Source organism: Pteropus vampyrus, unplaced genomic scaffold (assembly GCF_000151845.1).
Source record: "Pteropus vampyrus isolate Shadow unplaced genomic scaffold, Pvam_2.0 Scaffold1, whole genome shotgun sequence".
NCBI classification, from domain to species: Eukaryota; Metazoa; Chordata; class Mammalia; order Chiroptera; family Pteropodidae; genus Pteropus; species Pteropus vampyrus.
The window spans coordinates 21,432,079-21,450,361 of NW_011888782.1; the positions used below are offsets into that span (position 1 = coordinate 21,432,079).

Below are 18,283 nucleotides of genomic sequence, written 5' to 3' on the forward strand. Positions count from 1 at the left end.
AGTGCCTCTAGTATATGACCCCTGGGATCTATAAGTGACCTTATGGTGGATTAGCATGGCCAGGGGAGTCTTAGCAATATCTGAGGTTGACTTTTCTATCATTTGGGCTAGCTAAGAGCTCAAATTTATAATTAATTTATGACACATTTACATATCAAGAATTTGTGAAATAAGATTCACACCCACAGCACTTTGTTGAACTAGTATTTTAGGAAGTCTCAGCAAGTTCAGCTCTTGTATAAAAGTCCCACCACAAAAAAAGCACATTTGTGACATAGCTTTAATATTTTTTCCACTCAGTAAATGCCTACCAATGCATAAATTTTCCTTTTTTTTTTTAATTTTTACAATAAACTATGGCTTTTTATGGGAGCAAATAGGTTTCCTAAAAAGGTACTTTGATTATGACATTTTATCAGCAGGAAATAATTACTAAGCATTTTAAGGTCTGACTTGTCAACAGAGACAGAAAAGTCCAAAATCAGGGATGGCTTGAATGGTTCTCTACTGCCCTCAAGTGGGTAAATTAGACAGAGGTCAAAACTTTTGGAATGAAAGACTTGTTTATATTTCTAATACTGGCATGTAAAGAAAATTAGAAAGAGACAAAAAAGAACTACAGGCAATTTTCCCCCCAGTGTGTACAGAAAAAAGTGAACTATTGAATGATGAGTCTTTTAGTACCACGTCTTCTAAGACGTATTTAAACCTGAGGATCTGCTGACAACACATAAAATAGCACTCAACTTCCAACATAAATATCTTATGCATTCTGAGTCTCTATGTTTACTTATATAATATTGCTTTACTTATGCATACTTGTTTAATTATAATCTTATAGTCTATTATATATCAAAACACCCTTCTTAGTAGAGAACCATTAAAGGGTTATAAGGAAATTATGCAGCTTCTCAATTTCTCCATGAATCTGATTGATAACATAAACAGGCTTGCACGGAAAAGTTTAATTTGCACTTCTGCACTACCTACATGAGGCTTAAAATTCTATTCTTTTTAAAATTCATCCTTAAAATATCCAAATTAATGCATTTAGTAGTAGACAGAAGTAGTTGCAAACCAAGCCTCTGCATGTTTTTGTGTTTTTAAATAAATTTTAAAAACATTAATTCCTTTTAAACAGTTAAAACAAAAAACACAAAAACTTTCATGTCTCCGCTGGAGTGATGGCAATTCTGGGGTATGGTGCAAAGACATACCTGTTTACCGTCACTTTGTTCAGTAAATGGATTGATCGTGGAGCCAGAAAACGTATTTAATCATAAAGACAATCTGTAAAAGGCCTTATCATTTCACAAATCTTTTTCCAGGCTGTTGAGAAAAAGAGAGGAGGCAAGAATAAAAAATTGAAATTTCAAGCTGGTTTAAAAACTTAAAAAGTGATGGAGCCTATATTGCATAAAACTTATGAGACAAACTACCCCAGGAAGTTACAACACTTTGGCAATGTTTCTTGAGCAAGTGATGATTAAAAATAATACCTAAAATATATGGAAGATTTCCTATTTAACAGAGACTATGCTAAGATTATTTCATTACCTTCATAAAAACCACATGAGATAGGTACCATTGTAATTCCACTTTACAGACAAAGAAACTGAAGTTAATTACTTGCTCAAGTAACAGGCAGAGGGAAGAACCAACCACCAGAGCAAGATTTAACAAGAACAAATCTGGTTTATTGGGAAGTAGAAACCTTCTAGAACTCTTATTTAAATTTGCTGTATTTTTATTTAATATGTGTGTGAATTTCTTCTTCAGGATGTTAAAGTTTTCATATTGTCTAGGACTTTAAGCAGAGGTCTCAAAGTCTGATAATATAATAGGTGTTAATCCTTCTGACATTTTGAATAGAGATGCCAATCTTCCTATCAGGAAATGCTAAGAGATTGATGAAGAAATTCCGGCCTCCAGGCAGTTACACAAAAGAAGACAAAGAGCTAAATGAAAATTCATGATGCTGATGGTAAGAATATCTCTGTAGAGTTGCTGAAGGTGCTGTGACATTTCCCCTCCCTATAAAGAAGGGAGAATGTATTAGTTAACTATTACAGCATAATAAATTATCTTACAACCAGGATGGTTAAAACAATAAACATTATCTCACATAGTTCCTATATAAATCAAGAATCTGGGAGCAGTTTAGCTGAATGGTGCTGGTTCAGAGTTTCTCAAAGTTACAGTCAAGAATGTCATTTTATTAATCAAGCTAAGGTCTCATGTACACACTCTTGCTGCAAGAAGGCTAAAAAAAGAAGTGAGAAACTGTCTTTCTCACTTTCCGTAAGCAGTGCTCACCACCTCCAAAACATACGGAGGGGAATTCCTTAAACGCAGAAAGAGAACTCAAATGATTGACAGCAGAAAATAAAACCACAAAAATGTCAAATGCAAAGACATCTCTTTGGCAGCCTAACACCAATGTAACCGCTGCTTTCAATGTTTATACATCAAAAAAATTGTCACTTAAAATATTGCAGCTATCCTTCTAACAATCAAAGATGTACTTACTCTACTATCATCCAAGGGAGTCAACGCAGTGTTTCATTTGTTACCACATCCATCCATCCATTCCTAAGTCCAGAACCTCTAGTTGATATCCATTCTTTTCAACTTGGGGACTAAAGAATGAAATGTACCAACAATAGCACACCCTACAAATACTAGTGAAGTAAAGGGTAAAGAAATAAAATAAAAGTTAAAACACTTAAAAGTATACATGTCAATACAAGAAATACAAATAAAGATGACAGCTCTCATTTCTCTCCCTGATTATGAGGATTCATCTCCATTTATGACTTCCTTTCTCCATTAGCCATTCTGTGTTCCCTTTACCTTCAACCAATACTTTCATTTCTAAGGGATCTGAGTGTTTGATGGACCTAGCTGTTTATGGTAGACCAGCAAACCTATTTCTGCTTGATAATCAGGGTTAATCACTCCCTCCAATACCATAACCTTGTCCTTGTCCTTCTTTTGCCTTTGCAGTGACACAAGACATATAAAATGGTTAGAGAGCAGTCTCAGTTCCAAATCAATGGAACCATTGTTCAGCCTTTGTTGGAAGAATTCCTTTCTTTGGTAACAAACCTCTGAACCAGCAAAGCCCAGAATCTCAAAGAATAGCAATTAAAAAAATTTTTAAGTGGAAGTCATTAGGTATAACATTCCTTTGTTCCTAAATCCATTTATTTTGCCTATGGAAGTGTGGTGGTTTTAAAAACATGTTCATGACTTCTTTGACACTTCTCCCATTAAAAAAGGAGTCTCCTTAGATATAACCAGCCTTAGTGACTAAGTCCTAATGAACTAAATATGGTTTAAAGTGACACTGCAGGATTTCTGTTAGTTTAGAAAAGGCATTAATTAGTTTCTCTCTTTTGAGATGCTCGCCCTTGGAACCTGGCTACTGTGTTGTGAGTAATCCAACAGCACTGTGGAAAGGCCATGAGTAGGTGTTCTGGCCACAGATTCAGCATCAGTCACCAGACATGTGAAGGAGTGGGCCTTTAGATGATTCCAGCTCCAAAATTTTTAGCTGCCCCAACTAAATCAAGTGGAAAGTGGAACAGAGATAAGCAGTCCTCCCTGAGCCCTGCACAAATTATAGATCTGTAAGCAATGTGTATGACGTAGTTATTTTAAACCACTAGGTTTTAGGTGGTTATACAGCAACAGATAATAGAAACAAACAGAAAGAGTGCCAAATATCGGAAACTAGTTCAAAGCATATACTGCAACCTATAAGACAGTGTCAGAAAGGGTTAGCTCACAGAAGACACCATAACTAAGTCTTTAATAAGATCAATTGCTTCTTGGTGATAGAATAACAATTATACCAATGAATTATATGGGCAATAGTCCACTGCATTCCTTCTCTCATCACAGAGTGAGCTTCTTGGTCGGAAGCAATATGGTATCAGACACAATGATAGTGTTTGAAATATTCCGAGTCCCCATGTCGTGGTGCTGACAGAACAGGAGGGGAAAGCAAATTTTAATCTAGAGTATGTGTATTTCAGAGAGGACAAATAATGATCAGGAAGGGTCAATGGAATCAACTTGCCTCCAAGTGGTTGACTGATCCTCCTGGAGCGTGGGGTATTATCACCAACTCAGGATTGGTCACTGCTGCTGGCAAACTGAACAGTCAGCGGTGGCTTGGTGACCCCATGCATAGCTTCCTGTTATCATTGCGTTATCATTGCCCTTTCATTTGTGATTCCACTGAACAAGGACTGAGCCTGGAAAAGGAGGCTGAGTTTCGTCCACACAGCAGTTCACTTCATCCATACGATTCTTAAGATTTATTCTGCAAGAATACCCGCTCCTAGTCTTCCTTGTCACCAGTTCTCCAATCTTGAACTTTCCATGTCCTTAACCAACTGGCCTGGCCATTTAGCCTTGGACCATTAATTATTACCCAAAGCCATCTCCCTTTTCAGGCAAAGTGAACTTCAACACACACTGGTGGACATCCAGCCTATTGAAAAGACTTCACAACTTCAGGACCACAGCGGGACTGCAACAGCTTAACAATCCATTTGTGGACAGTACCAGTATATTATTCAGAGCAACATGCCTGCATGGTACCTGGCACATCATGGGTGCTCAATGTTATTTGTTGAATTATTATTTGATCTTTTTATTTTATTTTAGGCGAGGCAACTCTTGGTTGACCTCACAGATTGCAAAGACCTTGCCATCTTACAATCCCTTATTTTTTATGCCTACAGCACCTGGTCTTCCTTGGTGGTCTCCCATCCAAGTACTAACCAAGCCCGACACTGCTTAGCTTCTGAGATCAGACTGCATCAGGCTTATTCAGGGTAGCCTGGCTGTAGACTGAATTATTTAAAAATGCAGACCACTTCCTTCCCCTGCTTAAATCCTTCAAGTTTCCTACCGATTTAAAAGACCCTGCTGGGTGTGGCCTCTGCATACCCCTTCTCTTCATTCTTTGTACTCTAAGTATTGGTCCTTAATTCTTGCAATGTTCCAAGCTCCCTCCTGCCACAAGATCTTTGCTCAGACTTTTCCCTCTCCTTGCCTACTTAATTCCATCCTCATACATTGACTCAAGGATCATTTCCTGTCTTGTAACCATCTTTTTTCACTGAACTTATCTCTATGTTCATTTATATGTTTAATTCCTGTCTTACTACAGGACTCTAAATTCTATGATTATGTGTATTCACCACTGAACCCCAGCACCTAAAATAGAGCATGGTATGAAATAGGTGCTTAATAATATTTGTTGAATAAATACATGAATAAATGAATGAATGTATCCATAATAAAATGCAGCATAGATAATTTATCTACAAGTTATCACTGCCAGTTTTGCTATTAGTTTCTACTACTCTAATTCATTTATTAATTTAAAAAGGTATTTATCTAGACAAAAACTTTCCTAAGCATTGTTTCTATACTAGCACTATGCCAAAAAATATGTGACAACATATGTAACTTTACTAATAGCCACATTATAAAAAGTAAAAAATAATCTTAATATTTTATTTAACCCAATCTATCCAAAACATTATTATTTCAACATGGTATCAATATGAAAATTGAGATATTTTACATTCTTCATATTAAGTCTTTGAAATTTGGTGGACATTTTAGTTTCATCACATCTCAATTTGAACTAGTATATTGCAAGTGCTCAATAACCACACACGGCTAGTGGATGCTGTATGAGACAGTGCAGTTCTATAGGATTCACTTTCACAAGACAGTCTAACCATCCTCAGCACCTTTAATTAGTGTTAGGAAAAGTTCCTCAAGTCAAACCTTCACCCAGAAGGGTCTAACTCTCCCAGTATAAGAGATGATTTAAACCACATTCTAGAGTGAGCTGAACTTCCTTAGAATTTGCAACTTAGAAAGTTGTCTCTGAAAACAATTTTAGTTGTGTATTTTTCGGCTTCCTCTTATTTATTTTGCTCCCCCTGAAGGGCCACCTCCTTTGCAAACTCTTCTAGTTCTCCTCCTTCAAGACCAGTTTGTAAATCTCCACATTTTGGAGTATGTCATGGAAAATCTGTCGGTCCCCTCGGCTGCCTAGTAAAGTTTGGGGTTGCCAGGGTCCATCCAAATCGCCCATGTCCAGCATTATTAATTCTTCCAGCGCTTTCCTTATGCCTGCTTGGGCCTCTGGAGTTGGCAGCCCAGAGAAGAGCACCAGCCAGGGTTTAGGGGCACACAGAGCTGAATTTGGATTGCTCCCTCAGCTATGAAATGGCTTTCGCTGCCAGTATTACTCGCACGCAACAGTTTTTCATTGCGTCTACCTCACCAGCCACAGCCACAAACAGCGTTTAGGTACCTCACGACCAGACCAACATCCGCCTCACCACCTGCCCTTGGCCAAAGGGGAAAAGGCGGGACATCCGCCTGGACCGAGCCACTTCCGGAAGTGACGTCGGAGTGTCAACATGCAAGATGGCGGCCCATCACCGGCAGAACACGGCAGGGCGGAGGAAAGTGCAGGTATGGCAGCCTGGCTTCTCGACCTCTCGGACGTGGCTGGCAGCCCCAGGTTCACCTCCAGCGAGCAGATGCCTCGGGTGGCGGTCGGGCGGGGTAGCGGCTTGGGGCGAGTGGGACGGGGTGCGGCCGGCGGCGAGGGGTGGGGCCGCGGCGCTAACGGCTTGAGGAAAGAGTGGGGGGCGGCGGGCTGAGCCCTCCTGCGTTCAGCCGCGAGACCCTCGAGTGCACGTTCGGAGCCGGGAGTTGCCGATCGCCCGCGTTTTCGTGGGCTTGGGCTTGCGGGGTTGGGATAGGCTTGTTCCCCGCCCACCTGCCTCTCCCTTCCCTTGTCTTTCTGCAAAGCACTCTGCCCTAGCCGCGTCGGAGCGAAGGCCTCGGGGCGCTTCGCCGGCCGGCGAGTGGCGAAGGAGTGAGCCGGCCTGTGCGGGGGCGTGGCAGGGCGGGGGAGTGCAGACCGCCCTACGGGGTTTCTGCGGGGGACTCTGCACGAGGGAGACCCCTGCGCTCATTTATGCGGGAGTTTTCTCCCTGGTGAGGTGGGAATGACGTGGGAGTGCCGGTGTTCGTGGGGAAAATATGTCTGTTTTGGAATTTAATTTCGTCTTCACCATTTCTTCATCTACAAAGTGCATTCTTGAATACGTTTCCTTATTTCTGTAATTTGTTATCAAGGGCAAAGTGTTACCTAACCCTTTCGTGTGTGCTTTATGCCTTCGTGAATCCACTTTTGTTTGGGATACTTTTAAGAATACCTATTATTTTTCAGCGCTGCAAAGAGTAAAATCTCTATTACAGGTGTTTGTGAGCAAGTATATTGCCATGTTGCATTTGTTCATTAAACATTAGTGAGCACTTAGTTTGGGCTCAGAAATGTGCAAAGACTTGAAAGAGTATAGGAATAACACCCAGGCTTTCTTTATAAAACAGTATTATGCGTAGTTGTACAGGTTGAAATCAGCGAGTGTTTAATATAATAGAACGAATAGTGTTAACTTCAGTAAGGTAACACTAGCAAATTGCTGTAAGCCAGAAAGTCTTCTGGGAAGTTCAATTCTTTGTTTTATTGACCTCTTTGATGACTACAGTCTCCTAAATACTCCGTAGATATTTGTTGAATTGAGTGAAATTAATAAAAATCTAAAATAGCTTATCCTGTTAGGTGATTTTTAAGTGCATAAGTGAAAGTATTTAAGTAACCCCAGCATGCAAGCCAGGTGATGAGAATGTCTGCTCTTGACTAAAATGTAACTCAAAATTGTAACTTAATTGTATTCTAGACACAAAAGTGGTACACGCCTTAAAGTAGTAGGAGAGTTAATCAGGCCTCTCAGTTTCTTGCATTTAGACTTAAAAGGCAATATAAAAGTATAGGGTGAGGGAAATGTAAATTAACTGTAGTGTGGGTGGGAAAACTGAGTGCTTTAATAAGCTGAATGTGAGCCACTGCATGTAGGATGACGGAGATGATAATTCCACTATTCTCTGGTCACAGTGCAGAACTAGAGTTTGAGGTTCAGCACTTAGGACCTTGTTCTTAATAAGTATAGCAATCAGATTGATAAAGTGACTAGAAACTATTTCCTATGAAGAGCATTGAAAACTAAGCTAGCCTGCTGAAGAGACAATTCAGTGAGTCTTAGTTGCTTTTAGAATTTGTCCCCAAGGTCTAGAACAATTGTGAGAAGCCACAGAGATTGATTTTATCTCAACAGGAGGGAGACCTTTTGTTTATGGAAATATTTTTTAAACTAGTGCATGTTCTTTGTAAAAACCCCACAAACATGCCCATCAATAGATGATTAGAATCAGAAAATATGGTACATATGTAAAAGGGAATATTACTCAGCCTAAAAAAACAAAATTCTACCATTTGCAACAACATGGATGGACCTAGAGAGTATTATGCTAAGTGGAATAAGTCAGACAGAGAAAGACAATTATCATATGACCTCACTTATATGTGGAATCTAAAGAACAGAGTGAGCAAACCCAACAGAAACAGACTCATAGATGCAGAACAAACCGATGGTTGCCAGATGGGATGGGGGTTTGGGAGGCTGAGTAAAAAAGGTGAGGGAATTAAGAAGTACAGATTGGTAGTTAACGAAACAGTCAGGGGAATGTAAAGTACAGCATAAGGAATATAGTCAGTAATACTGTAATACCTATGTATGGTGCCAGGTAGGTGCTAGACGAATCAAGGGGATTACTTCGTAAATTATATAAATGTCCAATCACTATGCTGCACACCTGAGACTATAAAATAGTATTAAATGTCAACTGTAATTGAAAATTTTTTAAGTTAATTTTAAAAACCAAGATATTAAGTCAACACAGAGTTAAAAAAAAAAACAAAAACCCAGAAACAATACAAAAGTATAAATGATAATTGTCCACTCTTCAAAGAAAGTTACTGTGGACAGTGCAATAAATAATTCTAAACCAGAGTTTTTCACCCTGAGCGCTATTGACACCTTGGGCTGGATAATCCTTACTTTGGGACAGGGTGGGGTTGTCCTATGCATTGCAAGTTGTTTTGCATCATCCTGGCTTCTCCCCACTAGATGTTAGCACCTTTCCAGTTGTGACAACCAAAAATGACTCTAGACATTTTTAAATGTCCCTGGAGGGCAAAATTGATTCTGGTTGAAGCCATTTTTCTATAACTCGTCATGCATGTGTGCTTGACTCACATGATTTTTTACTCTAAATGGAGTCATGGTATTCACTGTTTTGTGTCTTGCTGCTTGTCAGAATTTTAAAATATTTCTTATTAACTTTGACCCAGCAACTCCTTGTTTAAAAATTGTTTTACAAAAGTATATATACATATATCTTTTCCCTAATTACAAGGATGTTTATTATAGGAATGCTGTCTTTGTGAACAAAAATTATCAGTAGTCAATAAGCAGATAAGTTAGTACATTCATGTTGTAGATTAATTTGCAGTTGTTAAAAAGACAGACTAGATTTGAATTATTATAAAGGAAAAGTGTCCAGAAGTCAAAAAAGCAAGTCAATGTAGCATAGTCCCATTTCCACAGAGGAAATCATGCATTTTAAAAGTCTGGAAGGGTATTAACAGTTATTAACTCTAGGGTATTAGATTATGTGATTATCAGTAAGGCAGAATATGGGATATCTTTAACATATGGCTACATAAATATATTTTGCCTCTGGCTGTCTGTGTCTTGTATCAAGAGGCAGTAGCTCTGAACTCCATTACCAAATTATAGGCCAAAAGGAGCCCTTGAGACATGATATTGATAAATAACCAGTGGAGAGCAATCCAAACATATTGCTTATTAATTATAGGCATAATGAAGAATGAGCACATGTCACCACCTTCAACTTCCAAGGAGACTAGAGATGAGTATGAGGAGGAGGGGTGGATTTGTAATTGTCAGAAACATGATCAGACAATCAGATATCTGATAATCAAGATACCAGAGTAATAGCTGCATCATATATCTGAATCCTTTTCACTTCATGGTGGTCCTTAGTGTTATGATTTTCCAACAAGTTATGAGTTGTTGGTTGACTTTTTCTGTCTCCCTCTTTCCTTCAACTATGGCCTTTTCTCTCATTTGCTTCAGAATTCTTGGGGTGAAGTTCGACAACCAGTATTCCTTGTTCAGGAGCAACAACTGTGCCCTAGTACTCAGTGATGGTTCAAGAATATAAATACTTGGCTTTTCATAACAAAAGGATTCTTTTGGTTGGAAATGACCCACAAATCCAGCTTTCCCGGGCTCACATAATAAGACACCGTATTGGCTTACATAAATGAAAATTCAAGAGGTAGTGCTAGTTCATGCAAATCCTGAGTCAGAGGCCTCACTGTGACTCTACCCTAAGAAGTGATGTAAAGTCAGCTTTACCATTGGGCTGCCTTCAAGTTTTCCTCTCTTATTCTCAAACTCCTAGCTCTAGACCTTTCCTGTTGGTGCACAGTAGCTGCATCTAACCCAGACCTCATGTCCTTTCACCGCACTATCAGAGGTAACAGAGAATCTCTTAAGTAGCCTCTGCACAACTTCTCCTAGGAGTTGCTTGCCTTAACAGAAATATTAGGAGCAAAAATGAGAAATAGAGCAGCAACTGACTAATGTCTACTCTACCAGTACTTACCTCCTTTGCCTGCCAAATATTTAGTTATTCTGGACCCTATTCAGAGCTCAGTGTGGTCTTTACTCCTGATTCAGAGTCCCAATTCTGGGTTGCTTCGTTAATTTTTGATACTTTTTTAAGGAAATAGAATGATACCAAATTCTGGCTTCCCGAGGAAAAACTTACAATAGCCATATGTCCAAGGTGAGTTACTTCTTATGTAGGATAGGTAATTAAAAATGCATTGCCAATGCGACATCCATTAGAACAGGGGTCAGCGACTTTTTCTCTAAAAGTTCTCTAATGGTAAATATTTAAGCTTTGCAGGCCATTCTAGTGTGTCATAACCACTCAGCTCTGCCATTATAACATGAAACAAACCATAGACAATACCTAATGAATAGGTGTGGCTGTTTTCCAATAAAACTGTATTTACAAAACAGGATTTGGCCTGAATTTGGCCTGCGGGCAGTTTTTTACTAACCCCTGACTAGACTCCTTTTTTATTTGCAAGGCTGCTTTTCAGAATACTTGTAAAAATTAACACTCTAGAAATATAGGTTTGAGCAGTAAGTCATACTCCACAAGATTGAGCAGGAAAAACATGTGAGAATTATTGATATTTGGCCAATGTTTCTTGGCCAAATTTAGCCTGATTTAGCTTAATAGCTGGAAGCAGCCTTACATAAAAGAGCCATGTGTTTCCATTTATAGGATGTTATAGAACAGGCCAAACTAATCTCTGGTGAAAAAAGTCAGATCTGGATTGTCGAGGAGTGGGGTATAGAGGTTGGGAAGAGGATGAGGCAACTTTCTAGGGTGGTGATAATGTTTTATGTATCTTGGTAGCGGTTTGTATTACACAGGTATATTCATTTGTCAGAACCATGTCACTTAGATTCGTTGATTTCACAGTATGTACATTTTACCATAAAAAGAGATAAATAATGAATTCTAGTTAATGATAAACATTCTGAGTATCTACGGAGAGGTGTTATTAATGATGTGCATCTTACTTTAAAAGGCATCAAAAATAACATGGAACAAATGGATAGATGGATATGAGATAAAACAAATACAGCAGATGTTAATAGTAGAAAATATGGGTGGGTATATGGATGTTTACCATGTAATTCTTTCAACTTTTGTATGTGTTTGAAATTTTTCATGATAAATTGTTGAGGAAAAATAAGTTTCAAAGGTTAAACAATGGTTAGGTAGTGACAAGCAGCAGGAGACAGGGAAGTGAAATTTTAGCAGAGGCCAGAGAAGGCCTTGCTGAGAGGCTGACTTGAGTAAGGATCCAAGGAAATGAGGAAATGAGATCGCCACCTGGGGGAAGAGCATTCCAGTGGCAGTATCAAATGCAAAGGTCCTGAGGTGGGAATGCACCTGGCCTTGCAGACTAAAGATGCCTTTGTGGCTGGCATGGAGTGTGTGGGGAAGAGGAGGAGGAGATGAAATTGGAGTGGTAACTGCAGACCAGCTTGTGTAGAGCACTACAGGTCTAGTGCGGTCTTGGGCTTTTACTCTTGAGTGAGACGGGAAGCAGTTGGTAGGTTTTGAACAGAGGAGTATGCACACTGTGCATGTGTTTTAGTAAGATCGGCCTGGCCTTTGTATTCAGAGGAGACTGCAGGTAAGCAAGGGCAGAGCAGAGAGAGCAGTAGCTATTTAAGAAATCCAGATGCTGTGTGATAGTGGCCACTCAGGGTGGTGAAAAGTGGTTGCCAACAGGATGTGAGATGAGAGAAATTAAAGTGAGAATGGTACCAAGGTTTGGGCCTCAGCAGCTGGAAGAACGGAGTTACCATTGACTCCCTTGGTGAGGCAGACTATAGGAGGAGCATGTTTGGAGAGGGCTGTCGAGCTCAGTTTGGGACGTACCATGGTTTCGATGTCTGCTAGACGTCCAAGTGGAGATGAGTTAATGCACACTGCGGGGGATCCTGGGGAAATAGCCCCGAGTGTCCCCTTTTTGAGCCTGAAATGCTTTTAAGTCTTACCTCTTTCCTTAAAAATATTGTGAATTTTGTACTTATTCCATAATATATTCACATTTGTTTTCATACAAAAAGTTATTTAGTTACTGGAGTAGGCGGAATGCCTCCCCGCCAGAATGCTCATGCTCTAATTCCTACAACTCGTGAATGTGTTATGTTACATGATAAAAAGGACTTTACAGATGTTATTAAGCTTACAGCCCTTCAAATAGGGGGATTATCTTGGATTATCCCAGTGAGTCCAATCTAACCATGTGAGCCCGTTAAAAGCAGAGAACTTTCTCCAGCTGAAGGCAGAAATCAGAGGTTTGAGGCATGAGAGGTACCTTCTGAGGTAGAAGACACATAGAAAGCATGAGAAGAAATGCAGGCAGCCTGTAGAAGCAGGAAAACAGGCCCTCAGACCTACAACCTCAAGGAGCTGAATTCGACCAATAGCATGAATGAGCTTGGAAGCAGACTCTCCCAGAGTCTCCAGGAAAGAACAAAGACCTGCCGACTCTTGTCTCTTTGGCCCTTGTGGGAAACTTTAAATAGCGAACCCACCCAAGTCTAGCCTGACTTCTAACGTAAAGAACTGTAAAATAATAAATGGGAGTGTTTTAAGCTACTAAATTTGGGTAATTTTTTATGTCAGCAGTAGAAAACTAACCTGATTATCATGAAATAAAATAATCAAAGATAGTTTTTCTCCTGATCGCTTTTGGCACATTACCACTAGCTTTAGGGTATATAAGCTTAAAATGCAGAGACAGACCATATGAAATTGAGTAGATTATCCCCACTATCTGATTTCTTTGTTTTGGGTCCCAGAGAATTGCGGGAAAAATTAATGCTTACTGAGCCAGCTACAGATACTTAAAGTGTAACTTAACTGGGCACTTGCTGCTAGGGGACTGTTATTTTCTCCCTGTCAAAGTCCCTTTGATTATCTCTTCCAAACTGCATAATTCCTTCTAGAGTCCCGCCCCTTACAGAGTTCTTATAGTACCCACTCCCCCTCCTCCTCCCTTTCAAGCAAATCCTATGTTATCTAAAATGAAGTTTTTTCAAGACTCATTGCTTCTATCTCCAACACCTACTTTTCTCTTTATTTTACTTCCATCTCTTCTGCCTGCAAAGCTTGCTTATAACTTGGGGAAAAATTTTTACTTGACTTACTGTCACTTCTAATTATCTTCTTTCCCTCACTAGAATGATAAAGCTCCAGGAAGACTTTTGTGCTCACTACTGTAGCCTCCACATTTAGAATATAGCCTGGCAACTGATGGATCCTTAATCAATATCTGTTGAAAGAATTAAATCTTATTTTCTTTATCTGCAGCCGATTTTTTTTCCTTTAATAAGTTTTTAATGTAATATGTCTTAGAACTTACCACTGTATGTAGTTCATCTTTATTCTTAGTTACCACAAAGCATAGATGGGCCATAATTTATCTGGCCATTTCCTGATTGAAGATACTGTTTCTATTTTGTCCACCATACTAAAACAATAGAGTTATAAAATAGTAAAGGAAGTCTTACAAAAGTAAACAAAAGGACAAAGATAATGTAGGATGCATAAAAGATGAAAGATCAGTTTGAAAGTTCTAACATCTGACTGAAGAGAGTTCTAAGGAACAAAAAAAAACAGTTGTTAATGAACTGATACAATGAAATTTTCCAGAGCTGAGGTGGACAAGTTTCTGGATTGAAAGGGCTTTCTAAACGCTTAGCAAAATTAATGATAAAAGAACAAAAAATGATAATGATAAAAAACAGAGAGAGAGAAGGTCCTAAAAGCTTGGGGAGAGGGGCAGAAGGGCTGGTGGCGATATAGGAGAGAATGCAAATAGGGTCACCTTAAAGTTGGGTGAAACAGAATGGCATTGAATTCCACGGCAAGGCTGGATGCCACAGAAAGTTAGAGCAGTGCCTTCAAAAGCTGAGGGCATTTTTTTTTTTTTTACATGGACTTTTCTATCCTGCCAAATCAAGTGTAAAGGTAAAGACTTTTTCAGGCATGTAAGGGCTGTCACCTCCTATGTACCTTTTCCTGTGTTAGTTTCTTAAGGTCCTGAGATGTACTTTAGCAAAACTGAGAATAAACAAAAAAAGAGACATTGGAAATCAGGAAACAATGGCTCTAACCCAGAAAGGCAGTAAAGGGAAGCACTGAAGATGATAACTGTGCCAGCAGACCTCAAGGGCAGCTGGCCCAGACTGGAGTGGAAGGTGGAGCATTCTGAGGGGGAAGCCTGCTGGGAAAAGGGGGTGGGGTGGGCTTTTGCTGGAATATTTAATATGGTACAGCAATTAAAATTAGAAGTTAAAGGAAACCATTGATGAAGGAAAGAAAGAACTCTAGGGAATACAAAAAGCTGTCTGAGGAAAGAAATGTATTCATAATATAGTACTTGGCTAGTACATAGCAATTACAAAGTCAAATACTGTAGCACTGATTATTTATTCAACCCAAAATAGTGATATATCAGAAGACTACAGAAGGAGTTATCGAGGGTAGCTTCAGAGCTAAACCTAATACCATAGTCTTGAATAAATAGGTAAGTCTAAAATGGATAAGCCAGAAAGCTGTAGGATAAGCACACTATTTCCCGAAATGTAGTAACTATCCAGAAGAAACCACCAAGAGATGAAATTAGTTACCTCTAGGGATGGAGATTGAGTATGGCGAGTATTATGCAGACAATAGGTAGGTGGTTTTTCATTACTGTCTTTCAGTACTATTTGATTTTATGAATATAGACAAGAATTACTTGGAAAAAAAGTTAAATTATAAATTCACAAAACTAATACATGTCCATTGTAAAATATTCATACCATATTTTAAAAAAGGCATGAGTGAGTGACACCATAATTCCATCACTCAGGAATAACTACTGGTAGTTTTATATATGTATGTCCTTCTAAACTGTATTTTTAAATATGTATTTAATATTCTGAAACATTTTTACAGTAATGATTATTATACTGTGCTATTTTAGACCACACTTATTTTACTTAAATATATCATGATTTTATTCCTATGTCAATAGTCTAGTTCTTTGTGAACATTTTTCATCACTAAATAGTATTTTATAGATATATGTGCCAAAATTTATCGAATTAGGATACTTCTAATTCTTTGCCATTTTTAATCACACATCTGTAGTAGATACCCTTGAAGAGGTTGGCCCAGGCTTGTTGTGCTAAAAATTACTTTTCACCTGAAATGAGGGCCTGATAATCATGTTATTCTCTGGCTCTTTCCACTGGACCAATCAGATAATCTCCCAGAAATTTGAAAATTAAGATTCATATATGCTACACAGTCTCTATTAAAGGAAATGTGCTTTAAGAGAAGCAGGTTAAGGGGCCTAGAAGCCCCAGAGAAAAAGACAGAGAGACTAAAATTGACATTGAAGCCAACTTGGTTGGTAATGTCTGAGTCACACAACAAATATTTACTAAATGTCTTTTATGCCAGACACTATAAGGAGAATACAGTGGTGGGAGGAACAAGGCAGACAAGTTCCTTGCTCTATTGCAACTTTTATTCTACTGTAGAAGGTGTAACAAAAAAGATAAACATGGAATGTGGTAAGAACAGTGTAAGAAATAGGTAGGGTGAGTGATAGGGAAAGGAGATCAGGGAAGGCCTTTCAGAGGAGGTGAACTTTCTGCTAAGACAAAAGGGTGGAGTGAGCCAGACAAGACAAAAGCTGGGGGAAAAGTTCCTGTGGGGACTGGAGAGGTGAGGAATCTTCTGGGCACAGGGAACAGTCAAGGTGATTGGATAGAAAGAAGAGCTTCATGTGTTTGAGGAACAGAAAGGAGTTTGGTGTGACTGTCATGAAAGAAGCTGGGGGAAGTTAGTTTGAGATGAGTGTGTGGATGCAGGGTAGAACCAAAGCATGTGAGCAATTTGGACTTTACTTTAAATGCAATGAAAGGCCTTTGGAAGGCTTCAGCAGAGAAGTGTCATGATTTTATTTTCAAAATGTCTTTTATGAGTCACGACTGTATTACCGGCCCTTGAGCTCTGTTAGACATCCTTCTATCCTTATGTTACATAATTTTTTTTTTTAAATTTAAGTTGATGCAAGTAAATTTCAGTTAAGTTACTTACACTCAGAAGGCTGAGTTAAGGTGACATCCTTGTTGTCTTCATGTATACAACCCTGGCCCTTTTCATTTCTTTGATTAGTTTGTTGGCCATTTTCTTTTCTTTTTTTTTCTAATTCCTCTTCCTAGTCCTTGTTCTTTCTGTTAGATAATTGGACTTTCTCTTATCATTTTATAAAGAATCGTATGTTGTCAAGAGTAAACTTTTGTCTTTCATATTTATTTTCATTATTTTGCCAGTTAGATGTTGTTTGTCTTTTAACCTTGCTCATATTATTCTTTGACATTCAGAAGTTTTTTTTAAACTTAATAGCCGTATTAAATAAAATTCACATAAAATAAAGTCACCTTGTTAAAGCAGACAATTCAGTGATTTTTTTATATATTCACAAAGTTGTGCATTGATCACTCAATTCCAGAACATTTTCATCACCCGGAAAAGAAACCCCATGCCCATTAGTAGTCACTCCCCATTCTCCTCTAGTGCAAGCCCCTGGCAACCACTAATCTGCTTTCTGTCTCTGTGGATTTACATATTCTGGACATTTCATATAATAGAGCCATAAAATATATGCCCTTTTGTACTTAGCATAATGTTTTTAAGATTCATCCATATTGTAGCATGTGTTAGTACTGCACTCCTTTTATGGCTAAATAATATTCCACCGCATGCATATACCACATTTTATTTATCCTTTGTCAGTTGTTGGACATTTGAGTTGTTTCCAATTTTTGGCTGTTGTGAGTAATGCTGCTCTGAACATTTGTATACACGAAAGGTTTTGACTTGTACTTGGCCAGATCAGTGTTGCTCTTTTCCTTTGTAAAGATTGCCATCTCTCTTGTCATGTTAGCAGAGCCTTCTCCACGTAGACCCTATGTAAATATTCATGTGACTTTTTAAAAGTATTTTTAGGAGTAAATTATTCAGTTTCAGTCTTTAGTAATTCTGATCGCTTTAGCTTCGTAATGCATTTTAAGATATATTTTGTCAACCTCTAGAAAGAAATCTGATGGGATTCTGAACAAAGGTTAAAATCAGAAATTTAGGAAAGAATTGTTAATTTTGAATCTTCCTGTGCTACAACATGGCATGTCTCCTTTATACAAGTTTTCTTTTATGTACCTTATACTGTCAGTTATTTGTGGGTTTTTATTCTTATTGCTGTTGTAAATGGATCTCCTCCCCCCCCACCCCGCCAACCCCCACCCTTGTTAATATTCTTAACTGGTTATTTCATTAAATTAGAAAAATTTTCTTTTGGCTGCCAGCCAGCTGTTTGACTTTTTTTAAATTATAAATGCTTTTGGTTGATTCTCTTGAAGCAGACAATTTACCTACAGTAACATAGTATGAGGAAGTGCTCCGAAGGAAAAATTTAGTGTATTAGTGGAACACAAAACCTCATTTTGCTTGCCACCTCGGAGAAGGCCTTTTTGGGGAAGCATCATTTAAAAAAATTTGAAGACGGCAGTAGGACTAGCCAGAGAGAGTGGGATGAAGAGCTTCCAAACAGAGGGGAGCAGCACGTGTGACTGTCTGGAGGCACAGG

General features: G+C 38.6%; 1 protein-coding gene and 1 pseudogene across 1 annotated transcript in view; one reads left to right on the forward strand and one right to left on the reverse strand.

The window, feature by feature from the left end:
* Positions 1–4,745: 4,745 nt before the first annotated feature.
* Positions 4,746–4,864, reverse strand: LOC111736768 (annotated as a pseudogene).
* Positions 4,865–6,416: 1,552 nt separating this feature from the next.
* Positions 6,417–18,283, forward strand: part of WDR48 (WD repeat domain 48) — a 43,854-nt gene continuing 31,987 nt past the window's right edge. Inside the window, exon 1 of the mRNA XM_011366737.2 lies at positions 6,417–6,513. Within this exon, the coding sequence (XP_011365039.1) occupies positions 6,466–6,513 (48 nt within the window). The 5' untranslated portion in view covers positions 6,417–6,465. The remainder of the gene's footprint in view (positions 6,514–18,283) is intronic.